The 17205-nt window shown below is 43.7% G+C and overlaps 1 protein-coding gene across 1 annotated transcript in view; it reads left to right on the forward strand.

Annotated features, from left to right (window-relative positions):
- SLC40A1 (solute carrier family 40 member 1) overlaps positions 1–17205 on the forward strand; it is a 144920-nt gene that overhangs the window by 93759 nt on the left and 33956 nt on the right. Inside the window, exon 6 of the mRNA XM_044071105.1 lies at positions 9515–9751. Coding sequence (XP_043927040.1) covers positions 9515–9751 — 237 coding nt within the window. The remainder of the gene's footprint in view (positions 1–9514; positions 9752–17205) is intronic.

Below are 17205 nucleotides of genomic sequence, written 5' to 3' on the forward strand. Positions count from 1 at the left end.
ATTAATTTAAAAATACATTTATAATTCTTTGCTATATAAACAAGTGGTATGGATCTAGTATCTCCTTGTCAGTTTATCTCAAGAGTATGTACTCTCTCCTACTCTTTGTTAGTCTGTAATATTGAATGACTGCAGTTTGTGGGGGGTTTTTTCATCTTTTTCTAAATTAGGGGCATTTTTAGTTATTTATTTTTATATTTGGGCATCTTACCTGATCTTTTTCAGCAGGTCCGTGTTACTGGACTTATGTAATTCTGTGCTCAGCATTTTTATTCATTCTGTATGTCTATGTAATGGCTTTGTTATGCAAGAAAAAGCCAATGAAGTTAAGAAACATGCACGATGATAAATTAAGTACTATTCAAATATGTGCATTGGAGTGGGCAAAACATTGTTTGCCTGTTATAAATCTAGTATTGTTCACAGAAACAAGTCCAGCCACAAAACAATACAAAATTCATGCAAATTGCTGTGAAGGTAGCTCCCTACAAAATAAAATGTCTCACCCCTAGTGCACCACAAAACTTTTCATTGAAACAGACTAATATATACAAATAATTTAAAAAGTAAAAAAAAAAAAAAAAAAAAAAAAAATTACAGGATGCTAGGAGTACCTGTGCAAAAAGCTCCATGCATGTGCATTCCTGACTCGCTTAAAATTAAGAGACTGAAACTGCATTTAACGTATATAATATCCCAGTGTGTGTGCAACATATGCCTGAGACATCTCCCTATGCAGGATAAGTAGCCAAAGAGCATCAAAGTCAGTTTATACAAGAATGATGTTCTTCATGTTTCTCCATTCCAGTCCTGACTTGTGGGATTTCTCACTGTGGAAGCCCTTGGCTGGCCCTACTATCAAAGAATATTTTCACCTCCTCCTGAAGCCAGTGGATGCCCTGTCCAACCTCACTGTGATTGGGTATATAGGGAGCCAGCAGGCACCTCAACCTTAGTTCTTTCTTGCCGTCACAGCCCAAAGCAAAGTGCTAGTTAGTGTGTTGATCTGCACCAGAGAAAGAAGATGTCTAAAGCTAAGTACGGAACTTTTCATGTGCTTTTTGACTAACACCAGATAAAGTTAATAACTGTCTCTGATGTGACAAACAGATACCACACCGGAACTTTCATTCATTTTGTGTGACTTGTTTGGGTCCTGATATGACATTCCTGACTGTCAGTTTTGTGCTCACTTTAATAGCAGAACTGTCATGCATAGGACTGAGATTCCAGCTAAATGTTTCGGTGAACCATCAGGGCATTCGCATACCATATCGTCTGCTGGTTGAAGTAGATCTCCCTAGAAAGAAAAATGAAAATCACTTCAGATTTAGGGCTTCAGATGATGCTTGCTGACCATCGGCCAGTCCTCCTAGGCTTGTGATTATTGAAGAAGGTGAGGTGCTTTCTCAACCCCCTTCGGCAAATGAGGTGGTGGCCAGAGACTTAATATGCCTCCAGGTCCCTCTAATTCCTTACAAGTCAAAGGACGTAGCTCTTCAGTTGGGTCCAGGCCCACTTCGTAGGCTCCAGCTTCCGATGACCACTCTAAAACCAATGATAGCACTTTGCATCATCAGGAGATCACCTCTGTCTACTGCTCATGGGAGTTAGTTTTCCATCTGGGTACTAGTGCAGAGGTCAGCCTTAGGCCAAAACCTAAGGTTTCTCACAAAAAAGCTACATCCACACTACCTCAACTTAGGCCTACTGGCTCCCACTCTCAGGCTTACCAACAAGACTAAGTGAGGCTAGCTGAGGATTTGATTTCCTTGATCAGATCCAGAAGCCTCCCTCCCCCTGAAGCATCCCCTGGTAAAAGAAAGAGGGATACACCATCACAGGATTGTTTTGACTGTTTTGATACAGAGGATGGTTTTGATCATAATAAATCCACCTTTGAGGAGGGTGCATCTGTTGCTTCCTATGGGGATTCTGATTGTGATGAGAACTTTGCCTCATCCTACCCTGAGGATACTTCCTTTGGGGAACATTCCATACCTTGAGGGAGCACTTCAAATGGGAACCTCAGGACTACCCCCAATCCAAGAAGAGGTTTAGGGTATTCCTGAAGCTCCCTGAGCATAACCCCCTTGCAGTTCCCTCAGTCTTAGAGGTGGTAGACGATGTCTTCCTGAATTCCTCTTTACAACCAGACTCACTTCCCCCTACCCCTCTTACAAGATTCTAGATTCCCAGAAACACCTTTTTAAGAACCCTATGACAGATCTTGAAGTGGTGACTCAGGGGGTGTAAGGGAGCAAAAGCTAGCTCTTCCAAAAATCCTTTATCAACAGCTAAGGAAAGCAGAGCCTTAAACAGGTTTGGAAAGAAAGTCTACACCTCTGCCACACATATCATGAGGGCTTTGAACTGCCAATTTCATATGATGAAGTACCAGGAAACTATTTTTGACCAGATGAAACAAAAACTGATGAGGATTGAAACTAAGGTCCTCTCAAAGGAATTACTGAATTTATGCAACTCCTTCTCTCGGGTGGCTAAACACTCCCTCCGCTACAGCTGAGATGCCTTGGAAGTCTCCAGTAGGGCAGCAGCCACAGGATCCATATCCATTATTAGAAGACATGCCTGGCTGAGGAAGCATTCCCTTACTCCATGTCAGATCCAGTCTACTGGATGCCCCCGTGGACAAAAACTTTCTTTTTGGTCCTAAAGCTGTCCTTAAGAAAATGGAGGATAAGGCCAAGTCTATGCAAACTGTCAAGGACTTCCTTCAGGTCCAACCTCCTCATTTTAGCCAGAATTGCCCTACCAAACATTGGTCCTTTCCAGTCCCCCAGTCTAAGCCCAGGCAAAGGAGACCTGATAGGGAAAGGAGCCAAAGACTGCACCAGTGACCTAAACAGTGGTAAACAGATCCCAGTAGGCTTGTGGGATCTCGTCCCCAGGGACCTAGCAGGGAGCGATTGTAACTCTTACATGACTCCCTTCCCCCCATCCCCCAGTCCTCCTTCTTTTTCTCCCCCCAGGCTAGGGAAGACTGTCCCTATTCAACAAGAACTGGACCCTCATTACTATGGATCAGAGGGTTCTAAACGTCATTGAAAGAGTTTACAAACTCAAGATCAAACAACCCTTGATTCACTCAGGCTTCCCAGGTATTCCTCCAAATGAAAAGGCAAAGACCTTAACCCAAATAGAGCTTCTGTGCACTCAAGGCTCTGTGGAGCATGTACCAAACTTTTTACCAGAAAAAACCTGGAAGCCAATTCTAGACCTGTCAAGGCTCAACCATTTCTTACAAGTCCCAAAATTCAAAAATGCAACTCTACAAAAGCTACTGTCCATGATTTCCCCCAGTCCCTCCATGGTAACTGTAGATCTAAAAGATGCATACCTCCACATCCCCATAGAAGAGTCATACAGGAGGTTCTTACACTTCAGAGCAGGTGTGAGGCACTGTCAGTTCTGTGATTTACCCTTTCGCTTATCTATTGTACCTAGGGTTTTCACAAAATGCCTAACCCCAGTGATAGACTTCTGCAGGACAAAGGGAATTGAGATTTATCCTTACTTAAGATGATTGCTTCATTCAGGCAACAAGCCTACAAAAACTCAAAGCAGACCTGCTTTATGCCCAAAATGTACTAACCTCAGTGGGGTTCATCATCAACATCCAAAATCTTAAACAAACCCGACAAACATGATTGTGTTTCTGGGAGTATTACTAGATTAATCTCTTCAGAAAGCTTTCCTCCATCCAGACAAGGTTACCTTCCTAACTATTTACTTCAGAAAATTCTTGGTCAGGAAATACATAACAACCAGAGAGTATCTCAGGGCCCTGGGATACATGGCCTCTTGCATCCTCATGATTCCCCTGGCCAGACTACATATGAGATGACTGAAGTGGTATATCAAAAAGGTGTGGTACCATCATTCTTAGACTCACCTTCAGAATAAAACTGCTTCCTTGCCTCAGGAAAGAGTTTTTCTGGTGGGTCTAAATATGTCCGTCAGTCGAGGCCTTCCCTTCAGGTACATCCCTCAAGAACAAACTCTACAACAGATGCATCAGAAATAGCCTAGGAAGCCAACTACAACAACTTACAGACTCAAGTTAAAAAATAAACACATCAACCTAAAAGAACAAGTGGCAGTCCAAAAAGGCCTGATTGCCTTCAAAAAGAAATGAAAACCCAGGGTCCACCTGGAGAAGACAGACAGTGTCACAGTTATGCTGTATGTAAACAAGTTGGAGGGGCCCACTTATATCCCCCTTTGCATTTGCAGCCTAGCCATGGACCTTTGAGAAACAGCAAAATCCTAGGGCTGTTCCTCATGGCACAGCACCTACCAGGATAAACCAGTCAACTAGCGGATCACCTTAGCAGGAACTTGTCAGACCCCCAAGGAGTGGCAACTGCATCAGGAAGTATTTCTCAGCATAGCCAAAAAATGGAGTGTGCCACAAATAGTCCTTTTTGTCAGCAAAGAAAATGCTCACTTAGAAAAGTTTTGCTCCAGGAAGTGTACTCTGGAAGAGAGAAGAGTATACTGTTGTTAGGAGAAACTGGAAACTACATATCCTGCAGGACTGTTCTGCATCTGATGAAGTTTATGGAACCTTGACAAAAATGTTATTTAATACAGTGTATGCGTTTATGAGTCTACTGTGTTTTATGTGGCTGGATTAAAGTTTTTGAATACCATTACTGGCTTGGACTTTCCCTGGGTACTTTTAGTCTTGATTCTTGTTTTTTTTTTTTGGTACCTGGTAAAGCCTTCGTTTTGGACATACTGTAGGTAATTATACACATAACCTCTCAAGCTGGGGAAATCAAAAATCTGAATAAAGATCCACTAAAAGTAGGTACAACTGACGGTACAACTGGCCAAAAATCTGGACACTAACTAACATACAATTTGCATACATGCTAATATAACCCTGCCCACATGGATAGAATTGTGGGTTATCAACATTCAAATGATAATTGAGAAAATGTTTACCAATTTAATATTAGCTTTGAAAATATACTCCCTATGTAGATAAAACAACACATATGCAAGTCAAGTCGGCTCTGCTCCACCCACATCTGCACTAAGTAAGATGATGTCCCAGCCCCACTCCCAAGTCCCAAACTAAGTAAACAACTACCAATAATGCAATAATGCAAATACAAAGCTGATTCTTGGAAATGTTGACACATGCAGACTTGCAGAAGAGTGTGGTCACTAATTTCTGTCTCACAGCTCCTCTTTGGCCATTGGCTACAATGTAATTATTTAAAACTTATCTACAATTACCCAGCCAGCACTCAAATAACAACAAGATGAAGCATTTCTATTCCCCTCAGTGACCCCCTTCAGAAGTACATCTACGTGTGCATAAGCACTTCAATGACACCAGAATGAATAACTTCCCCAATGACAGACACCAATATTTGCATTAACGCTGATGTCCTCTTCACAAATATTATTCATTAATGCAACATCCCTTATACTTTCCCTGAGCAACAGAATTCAAACAGCGGTCACAAACTAAGAATAGAGAAAAATGCAATGCAACAGAGATTGAGAGGCTAATGTCTGCACAAACACTGCTAACCTTTTAATATATACTTTGTAGTTGCTGATCCTTGACATGGTCAACAGAATGTCAAAGAAACAACTGTAACAGCGGAGATGACTGGAATCATACTAGAGACATAAAAGTGATATCTTTCCCAACTCTCAGACATACCTTTCAAGTCTTAACCCCACCCTCAGCAAGATCAAGAAATCTAGACAAACTGTAAAATAATGGGGGGGGGACAAAAGTCCAAAAATAGGGACATAATTTAAAATTTAGCTCTTCTTACAAACTTAGAAAGTTGATAGAATTACATGATTTGTTTTCGCAACTTCGTGCACATTTTCAGGAAGATGTGGTCTGAAACTTGAATGTATATCATTATTTAGTGACTTTAGTTCTCTGTGACTTTCCAGAAAACCACACATTTTATGAGGAACAGAGTACCAGAGAAGTAGATGAGGAGCAGAATAAATATTCAGGTATCCTATGACTTACTGTATTCAACCGAGTTATTCCCATGCCCTGTATGAGCCATTACATACATATTTACCTGCATACTTAAACAGCAATCCAAAAGAATCCCAAAAAAGGTTTAGTTCCTGAGGATTAATTAAACCGTCACCTCATGCAAGCCATTAGCATTTAATATTGCATTCTCCGTGCCATCTTCCATTTCGCATCTGTACAGTTGTTAGAGAAGGCTTGACTGTTAGAGTGCATTGGGTCGCCTATTGAGTTTTCAGTTTGCCTATGATTTGCTGACCCACTTGTCAGGTAACATGTTGACCCCTAGGACCTAATTTTTCTTTCTTGATTAACAACCACTGTTAACTGAAAGAATTGGACCACTATCGCTATTAAGTACATAAAACTATTTTTTTTATTTTTACATAGACCCACAATTACTGTTTTCCTTGCAGTTCTATGCAGTATATTATTTTCTTTGTATGGGTTGCAGCTATTTTTTTCATTTTATCATTTCATCTACTTCCACTTAACCACCTTTTTTTAATAACCATAAATCCTATCAGATGTGAGCCCCATTTCCACATAGCATTGGACCCGCACTTTTGTTTTTTTTTTTTCTTCCTACCCCCCTTGGATAAAGTTTCAGTTATCACCTGACAAATTACTTTCATTTTCATATTTTTAACATCACCATGTGGGTCACACTAACGATTGCACCCTTTAATTTGGTTGGATTTTACCCCGTAGTTTCCATTGGTTGTACAATTAGAGACGTTAAACTAACTAGACACCCTGACCCTTTCAGGTTTTTATTGCACTTCCTCTCTTTAGTCCCCAATTACTGTGTTTTTCAGCATATTTTCTACTCTGTTCATGGTTCCTTCTATGCATATTCTTTGTTCTCTCCCCTACAGTCACATGTTTACTCATCAGAAATAAAATGGTGATCTTTTAGCAGCCACCCACTTGCTTAGTAGTTTTCCAGCTACCATGGAGGACTCCCACCTCTCAGTCTCCATTTTGTAGACTATAATAAGCTATCCCAGTGCTAGACCCTGCCTCAAGCTACCAGCATAATGATCCTCAACTCAACGCGGAGACTGGATGTCGCAGTCTCTCACTAAATACCGGCTTACAGTTTTTGGCAGGCTGTTCCCAAGCATCAGATCTAAATATCTAAGCAACATATCCTTAAATAATAATTAGTTAGGCAGATCTGATGAAGCGGATGTGAAAGTGCTAGTTTATGTTAATTTGGAAGGCCAATCCCTTCATTTTTAGCTTAATAACTTTAAACAGCAAATCAGTGATGACACACACATGAGATGGATGATGTTACAGTATTAAAAAGGGGTTACAGTTTAAATGGGAAATGGCTATTATTAAGCCTGTGGAATAGTATTACTAACGCTTACACCATGACAACATTTAATGCAAGTCACTTTGTATGATTATGAAAAAGTAGTAAGATAGACATGAATGACTTGAAAAGGAACATTCCCATTGGGCAAGAGAGATTTTTTTGAACCAGTCACACAGGCTATAGGGCATAACTCCAAACTTCACCCCCGAACAAATTAATTTGTACCATTGGCATATTTCTCCAGCCCCCCCTTCAATGGCCTGTACAGATAATTATCTAACATCCTATTACCTTCCAGACCCCCATGGTTTTCCACGCCCACCATGAAGCTTTTGAATAACTTGTAAAACTCCTGTAAGTCATTGTAATAATATAAATAATGGCTCATAACTGCTTGAATTGTTGTTTAACAGCACTCATCTGCCTAATAAAACTAATAAAAAGAAAAAAACGTTTGTCTCCTAACTTCATGGACAAGACTGATTTGAGTTTGTGTGTTTTCCCAGCTCGTTGCACACAAAGCTTAGCTGGGATCATTGTAAGAAAAACCCATATCCCTAAACTCGCCCAATCGGAAAGTAGGTGGGCTGACCTTTGTTACTTTGGCCACTTAGGTTAATTATGTATGCTTGCCTGTGAACGTTTTGGTATCCATAGTAACTACAGAGCTGTTTATAACTTGGCCTTTTGGAAAGGAGCCTGGGGTCTACTGTCAGGTAAAAGACCATGGTTTGGTTTTTGCTTAATGCTTACCTTATAACAGCTCTAATTTTCCTTTCCACCGAGTGATTTGTGTCTGAAAATAAACTAAGGCATAAAATAATTGCTGGTGATGACATGATGACATTAAAATTGTAAAATAAAATAAAAAGCGAAATCGGGAATTGAGGGGGCCACTCAGGAATTCATAGCACCACATTATTTTGCCTTCAAAATAAGTAAATTCCAAGGAATTTGGTACGGTTGAGAGGTATGCTATACAGTTTGTGCTTGTTGAAAGTGTGAAATAGCTACAATTTGTATTTGTTGAAAGTGTGAAATAGCTAAATAGATAACAACCTTCATTGGACTGTTCCAGTACCATTGTCTGGCAATGATTCCTGATATTTAAGTCTGTGACATACACACCTATACCTATACTTTGTAGCAGTTACAGGTTGGAGTCCCTCAACCTTCATTTGTTTAGCGTGTAACCCTGAACAAATCTTTTACCTAGACGGTGCTCCTGTGTTGAGCCTGAAATTGGTCCCTGTGGATCAGTGCTCTAAGCTTATTAACAAATGTATACTTTTTAAGCATAGGGTTAGAATGAAGCTATTGTCCAGTGTTTGCAGTAATTTACTGTTGATTCTTCATAGTCTTGTTACCTTTGCCACATGCAGGGCTTTGTTGTTGATTGAAGCCTGTTTATTGTGTGTTGTCATAGACTGTTGTGTGACTTACACATTCAGAGAGTTCCATCTGCCTGCTGAGTCACCCAGAGAGTGATACATGCTGTACAGTAATATCACCATGTCTGATTTCAAGTAACAGGTATGCTGTTATTAAAAATAAGCCACTGTGTTATAGCGGTAAGGTACCCTGACAGATTGGGAGGGCAAAACACTAGGTGTTACTTTGTGATTTGACAGAACACTAGGTGTTACTTTATGATTTGACCCACCGTAGGAGTTACGTTATTTCATAATAGCATATGTCCAGTTGCACCTTACTGCATAAGTAACTGTTTCACAACAGTAAAATGCTGACTGGATAAGATGGTACTGTCATGTTCAATGGCACTGGACAAATGCCCTTTATAAGTAAAATGTGTCAGAGGCAGACAGAACTTCAGAAAATCATGAGTAAACACTTTATTTACATACATCATTATAACTTGACTAATACAAACATTACTAAATGATTGAAAAATATATGTGTATATATACATATATATATATATATATATATATATATATATATATATATATATATATATATATAGATAGATAGATGAGTTATGATGATAAGAGACAAGAATGAAAGAATGTCTTAAGTAAAAACAGTTAATGCCTAACAGCCTGTTCCTTTAATGTAACATAGTAAAAGAGCATCAGAAATATAGTAAAGTAAATGTTAATTGTGTGTAATTGTGATTGATTTAGACATGAATGCAACGGTGAGAAGGATTGATCAAATAAGCAACATTTTGGCTCCCATGGCTGTTGGACAAGTAATGACCTTTGGATCAACAGTGATTGGCTGTGGCTTTATAGCTTCTTGGAATCTGTTTTCAATGTTTATTGAGTACTTTCTTCTGAAGAAGGTCTATGTGAAAACACCAGCATTAGCTATGAAAGCCGGCCAGAAGGTAGAAGAACAAGAAATGAAGCCAATTACAGGTAATTCACATACTCCGTCTGTCTTCCCTTGTGTTTTGTTTTCAGAAGCCAGCCCTACTCAGTGCCAGTTTATGGACTCCATAGATAAGACCTTGCCATTTTGTCAAGCCAGCTGACAAAGAGTTTCTGTTACATGTATAATAAAAACTGCTTATTAGACTTAACTTTTAAAAGATACTTTTAGTATGCCTGGCTTCAGGGTTTGCATGATTTAAAAGTACATTTTATGATTGCCTACTCTCTGTAGAAGTGAAAAAAAATGACCATTTTTACTACTGTTCATTCTCTGGCAGCAGAGACACCAAAACTGTGTTTTGAAGTATTGTATTGCAATGTAGCAGGGAGAAAGAAGTTGCTGGAGCCATCTTACCTTTTACTTGTGCTACATAACACTGCTGTACCCTTTCTGAGTACAGACACAGCCTTGTTTTGGTGGTAGGATATTAGGAGTCTCATGTAATCTTCAGGGTGCGTTTCCTTCTGTTATCTTTAAGGCTTCCTTTAGGGGCTTGACCATGACCTCAACAATAAGTATGCCTTTTATGCCCCCATACCTATTGACTGTTAAACTGTCCTGTCCTGGTGTGATCATGACCATTCATTCCCCTGCTTACCAGGTTGAGAGCTGATCATAAAGAAGGCCGACATCTAGCAGCCTTAAGGAGATTTTCTTTTTATATGGACTCACCCCTCTTCAGACAGCTGATATGTGCATTCACCAACAGGAGAGCCACCTCTTTTTTCTCCTGTGCACATTCACATTTCTTGCAGACATATGATGAAGGCAAGCAAAGTGTGTACCCTCAGTCCATGTCCAATAAACCATATGTCTTACCATCCAGTAGCTACATGAATTAACAGCAGATGTTATGTAGTCCTATCTCACCTACATTCTTCACCTGTGGGTTCGGAGCCGAATATCGGCTCCGACTCGGCCTATTTACTAGCTCAAAAGTATTTGATTGGCTGGGCTAAGATGGTATCCCACAATACAGTACTCCACATCCCTAGATCTCATTTGCCGCTTGTAGAGCTCGGACGTGGTCTCGACTTGACTGTGGGTAAGTATTGCTGAAACCAATTTTCTTGTGAAAATGTTTGCTAATTGTTATTATCCAAGTAGAGTTTGTTCATAGCTTTGTTGCTGCGTTATGGTTCTGTGAGTTGTGAGTGTTTTTTGTGTGTTGTGGTATCCCTTACTTCCCTCGGGCTAGGCCCGTTTGAGTTAGAGGACCTAGTCCTCCATTGTGGTGTTTGTCTGGTTGTCTTTTAGGTGCGTTGTAGTTTTAAGTTGAGAACCGTTTTAATTAGAGGTTCTCCCCTGTGCCTTGGTTGTTTGTTGTACTTGTGTTGGTCCCTGTGTTAGCGGTTTCCTGCCTTTTGTCAGTAGTGGCTGCTACGGTTGTGGGCTTAGAATGTCTAAGGAACAGAAAGAGCATAAGCCCTCGGGCTTTAAAAAGTGTACAAAGTGTGCTTATAACATGTCCATCACAGACGGACACTCGGTCTGTGTTTACTGTCTTGGAGCCATTCACCTTCAGGCGTCATGCAGTTTCTGCCATGCCTTTAGTTCTCGTGTTCTCCAAGAGAGGGAAAACAAATTAATCCTAAAGGGACTGCTAAAACCGTCCTTTGAGGAGGATTTAGGTTTGGCTCCCAGTGGAAGTCTAAATCCTCCAAATCCAAGAAAAGGTCTCCAGCTCCATCTATTGCTTCGGAGCCACCTTGTAAAATTACCATTGTCGAGTCTGCTTCCTCGGCTCCACCGTCATCGGGGCCGCAGGAGGTAGCTGTGTCGACTAAGTCTGCGTCCGCTCAGATCGTACTGGAACCAGTTCGGAGACGGTCACCAAGTTTGAGGCAGTGTTCTCCAGATAGGAGGTGTAGGTCTCCATCCATCTCCTCCAAGTCCTCCAGGCTTTCCAATTTGGATGTAGATAGGGTGGTGCAGAGGCTCCTACAGTCGCCAGTGTTGGCCAAACTTTTCTCGGCTCCTACCCAGTTGGCTCCGGAGCCGGCTCCTAAGGTTGTTTCTGCTATTCCTTCTCTGAGCGCATCCTTGTCGTTGGAGCCAGTAAGCTCCGCTCCGAGGGACGTTCCTGCGCTGGCTCCAATCACCCAGCGGGGTTTATCGGTGCCCGCATCAGCTCCGACCTTGTCGGTTCCGTCCACAGGGTTCGAGACTCTGGTCTCCTCGGTCGGGCCTTAGGGGGATGCCTCGGAACACCCTTCAGTTCCGAGCCTCCCTCTCAGTGCCTCGGCTGCAGGGACACCGGTCCCGGTCATAGCCATGGAAGGCAGTCGGTCCTCCAATTCGGGAGGTCCCACCTTCGAGGCTATGCGTAGCACGCTGGCTAGGTCAGCTACTTCTCTCAGATCAGTTCTTCCATCCCCCACAACACTGGTGAGAGCTTCTGATACCCACCTATCCTTGGATAGCAGAGCGCTAGGGCCTAAGGATACCCCCACGAGCAGTCCCTTTCTTTCTGAGGGGCCCTCAGAGCCTGTGCCTGAGGAACCCCCCCCCCAGAAAGAAATTGTGCAGGAGGAAGCACATAGACTACCAGGACGAGTCCCTCACTTCCGATACTGACATCGAGGAATCGGAGGGGTCCCCCAAGTCTTCCTCTGAGGACGTTTCGTTCTCGGATATCCTGGAGATCTTGAAACAAAGAGGAGACTGGCCCTCCAAAACCCCCTCTGAGGAGGAGTCAGTATTCCTTAAGGCTTTTGGCGCTCAGCCCTCCACCTCCTGGTTGTCTCCACCCTTCAACGAGCTCCTTGACCTTATTTGTCTGAGGGTGTGGGAGACTCCTGACTCCATGGAGCCTGTTCCTCAATGCCCCAACAAATTTTGTCCACTCCCCAAGGGAAAGAATTTTTAACAAAGGGAGTCCCAGTAGATGCTATGGTGGTGGCGGCAGCTGCCACCCAGAGGAAGTTGCTGAGTCTTCCTTTTCGGTCCATCCTCCTAACAAGGAGTCTAGGACTATGGTTCGGTACGGGAGGCATACCCTGTCTTCAGCGACCTTTACCTTGTGGTCGCTGAATTATTTGTCTCATTTCACGTGGCTCCAGAGAGATCTCCTTAAGGAGTTAGGAGATACTCTAGCGGGTAACGTACCTGAGGCGGTGGCTCAGACTGTCAACGGTCAGCTCTCTACCCTCAATTCCATCACTAACTCATCCATGCGACTGATTTTGTATGCGGCCGAGGGAGCGAGTAGGGCGGCTAGCTCAGGGGTGGCCCTCAGGAGGCAAGCCTGGCTACGCCTATGTCACTTTGCGGAGGCCTTTAAGTCTTCCTTTACTGATGCCCCCTTTGATGGTTCCTCCTTGTTCGAGACCAAAGTAAAAGACACCCTCACCAGGTGCGAGCAGGAGGGAAAGACCTTGTCTGCCATAGGAGTCCGTGTTTTCCCCTCCCGTCGAGACCTTATCCCAAGGCTCAGCAAGGGGGAAAGATGTGGTTCAAGAAATCACAAAGGTCTTTCCCTGCCGCACAGGGTGAGACCCCCTCCCGAGGCAGGGGAGGGGCGTCGTATTCAGGGAGACGTCACCCCAGAGGCAGAGGGGGCCCCCGCAATTCTGGGGACTGCGATTCCTTTCATGGTTCCCCATACTCTCATTCCTGAGGGTGTGCCCGACTGTGCTTCTCCGGAGCCAGTCGGGGGTTGAATTTCCCTGTATCCGGAAGCCTGGGTCAACATCACCCAGAACCGATGGGTATTAGGAATAATCGCCAAAGGTTACACCATCCCATTTTACTCCACACCCCCTCCCATCAAACGGCTCTCAGATGTTCCACCCAGTCAAAGGGATCAAGCAGCATCAGAGGTTTCTCAGCTGCTAGAAAAAGGAGTCATCCAACCAGTCCCCCCAGACCAGATCAGATTAGGGACTTACTCAAGATTCTTTTTGGTGCCGAAAAGAACGGGGGATCTGAGACTCATTTTGGATCTCAGCCAACTCAATCATTATGTACGCAAGTCCAAATTCCGGATGGCCACGCTACAATCAATTCTCCCATTCTTGGGAAAAGAAGTATGGATGTGCTCCATCGACCTGAAGGATGCTTACTACCACATCAAAATGGACAGAGCATCCAGATGTCATCTACGCTTCCGGCTGGGAGCCAGGCATTTCCAGTTTTGAGCCCTGCCCTTTGGTCTCACTACAGCCCCCAGGGTGTTCACCAAGTGCATGGTAGTGGTGACGGTTCACTTGAGACGTCAAGGATTCCAGGTGTTTCCTTACCTGGACGACTGGCTCCTCTCCACCCCCACCAAGCATCTACTCCTTCAAAACAGAGATACTACCATCAATCTATGTCACCAGTTAGGCAGTACAATAAACTGGAAAAAATCTGCCTTGCTACCCTCACAGCGTGTCTCATTTATAGGAGCAAAGTTGGACACTATTCTATTGAGAGCATTTCTACCACTGGAGAGGATCACGGGGTTGCAACAACAGGTTCGTGCGATGATGCCTCTGACACGTGTAAAGGCAAGGTTAATTCTTCAGTTACTGGGGAGAATGGCGTCTACTATCATGATGGTCCCATTAGCGGGGTTACATATGAGAATCCTACAATGGCTCCTATTCGCCCAATGATTCTTTCAAAGACTACCGCTATCCCATCCAATCTTAATCACAGGCAAATGCAAGCAGGACCTCAGTTGGTGGTTATGCACCAACAACTTAAATGTAGGGAAGCCATTTGTACCACCCAACCCGGTAGCCACAGTGACCACGGACGCCTCCTGGATGGGGAGGGGGGGGCATTATCTCGGCAGGATGGTCCAAGGCACATGGCAGGAGCACGAGATAGACTTGCACATAAATGTCCTGGAGATGAGGGCAGTGCTTTTTGCGTTGCAGGCACTTCAGGATGTCCTCCCTCTAGGGACTGTTGCGATACACTCAGACAACATTTCAGCAGTGTGGTATCTCAACAAGCAAGGAGGAACCCGATCTTACCCTCTGTGCAGGGAAGCCATGAGAGTGTGGAATTGGGTGATAGCTTCCCAACGGTCCTTGGTGGCAACGCACATCCTGGGGAAAACCAATGTGATTCCAGACAGGCTAAGCAGAGTGATCCTCATGCCCTACGAGTGGTCCCTGAACGGCCGGGTGGTGGACAGCATATTCAGCCGATGGGGTCAGCCTTGCTGCGATCTGTTTGCCAGTCCCCTCAATGCGAAATGCAGCAGCTACTTCTTGCTGATCCTCCCACCGTAGGAATCTCCCAGGGATGCTCTTGCACACAATTGGCCCTCAGATCTGCTGTATGCTTTCTCTCCGTTTCCCCTTATCTCAAGGGTGATTCAGAAAGCGCTATCCTTGGGAAGCAGATTGATTCTGATTGTGCCACACTGGCCTCTACAAATATGGTTCCCCTTCCTTCAACCTTACATGGTGGATACTCCTTGGATTCTGGACCCTCGTCCGGACTTGCTGACACGTGTCGGGACAGCTCCACCCCTCCCTGGAGACCCTCCGGCTGACTGCCTGGCTACTCCACTTCCATCCATAGTCAGATGTCACAATTTTTCTCCAGATGTGGTCCATATTCTTTCGTCCTCTCATAAACCATCCACTAGGAAGATCTACTCTAGCAAGTGGAAAAGGTTCTCGATATGGGCCCAGTCCAAAGGTATTGACCTCTACACAGCCCCCATTGTTTCTGTTTTGGAATTTCTGTCTGCCTTATTCTACCAAGGGTCTGCCTCAGCCACCATCAAAGTTCAGCTGGCGGCTATTTCAAATTTTCATGTAGCTTATGAACCTAGCTTAATGGCACACAGGCTGTGTAAAGCATTCCTGAAAGGCACTATTCTACTTTGTCCCCCGGTATCTCAACCTGGTATGCCCTGGGACCTCAATTTCGTTCTGCAGGCTCTCACTCTCCCACCGTTCGAGCCTGCGGCCTCCTGCGACTTAAAATTTCTTACATGGAAATCTGCCTTTTTGATAGCTATCACTTCGGCTAGACGAGTCTCAAAAATCCAGGCCCTATCAGTCAAGCCCCCATATTTGATATTCCATAAAGATAGAGTCTCTCTGAGACCAAATCCATCCTTTCTTCCCAAGGTGGCTTCCTTATCTAATATTAATCAGTCCTTTGAACTGCCAGTCTTCTTCCCCAACTTTTCCAACAAGGCAGAGTATCAGTTTCATCTGTTGGATGTTCATAGGCAACTACGCTTTTATCTATATAGGACTAAATTGGCGGAAGTCAGACCAGCTCTTTGTTTCATTTTCAGAGAATCACTTGGGGTCTGCGGTTTCCAAGGTCACCATCTCTAGGTGGATAGCTGGTTGCGTCTAATTTATTTATCAGGCAGGGGGAAAGAGTCTGCCCTTTCCAGTCAGAGCACATTCCACTAGAGCTGTTTCCACTTCCACAGCCTTTCAGGCTAGGTTATCGATGGATGAGATATGTGCAGCTGAAACGTGGGCTTCTCCTCACACGTTTGTTTCCCATTACAAATTGGATGTAGTGTCCAGGGGCAGATCATCTTTTGGCTCCACAGTGCTCAGGAGTATTTTCCATTGTGCCACCCAGGATGTAGGTGCTAGGGACGCCGTCCCACAGGTGAAGAATGTAGGCGAGATAGGACTACATAACATCAGTAAGTTATGTACTCACCATAACGTTAGATGTATGTAGTCCATCTCGCCTCACATTCTTCATTACCCCCCCCCCCCACCGTCCCCTAGGCCTGGAGGATTTGGAGGATCACCATATCCTTCTTGTATCGCAGAGTCCCTTTGGATAATTTGTTGGACCTCGTTGTTTTGTGTGTGTGTGTGTTTGGGCGATGGATACTATACTTCTGTTGGCAGCAAACTAGATCTAGGGATGTGGAGTAGTGTATTGTGGGATACCACCTTAGCTCAGCCAATCAAAGACTTTCGAGCTAGTAAATAGGCCGAGTCGGAGCTGATATTCGGCTCCGAACCCACAGGTAAAGAATGTGAGGCGAGATGGACTACATACATCTAACGTTATGGTGAGTACATAACTTACTGTTAGATCACTACTCCCCCGGCATGGATGAATTGGTGTCAGACATTCATTCTGCCCGGTCTACCACCCAGTTTGCCACGTCATCATGGGTCAGAGTCCTAGTCATGATCAAGTCTTTTTTCCTCAGTAACACAGAGTTAGGATGTACTGACAAGCATTGTTGTTGACATTTTCTTTATTTTGCTTCATTCAGTATCTGAAGCATTCAAGTGTGTGTGTGTGTGTGTGTGTGTGTGTGTGTGTGTGTGTGTGTGTGTGTGTGTGTGTATGTGTGTGTGTGTGTGTGTGTGTGTGTGTGTGTGTGTGTGTGTGTGTGTGTGTGTGTGTGTGTCTTTGTGAGACAGATTCTAAGATGTCCCTTTTGCAGCCATGTGTGTTACATTTATGAAGGTGTGCATTATTTTCTGTTGTTGCTGATGAT

Source organism: Protopterus annectens, chromosome 5.part0 (genome assembly GCF_019279795.1).
Source record: "Protopterus annectens isolate FY-2018-M chromosome 5.part0, PAN1.0, whole genome shotgun sequence".
Lineage (NCBI taxonomy): Eukaryota > Metazoa > Chordata > Ceratodontiformes > Protopteridae > Protopterus > Protopterus annectens.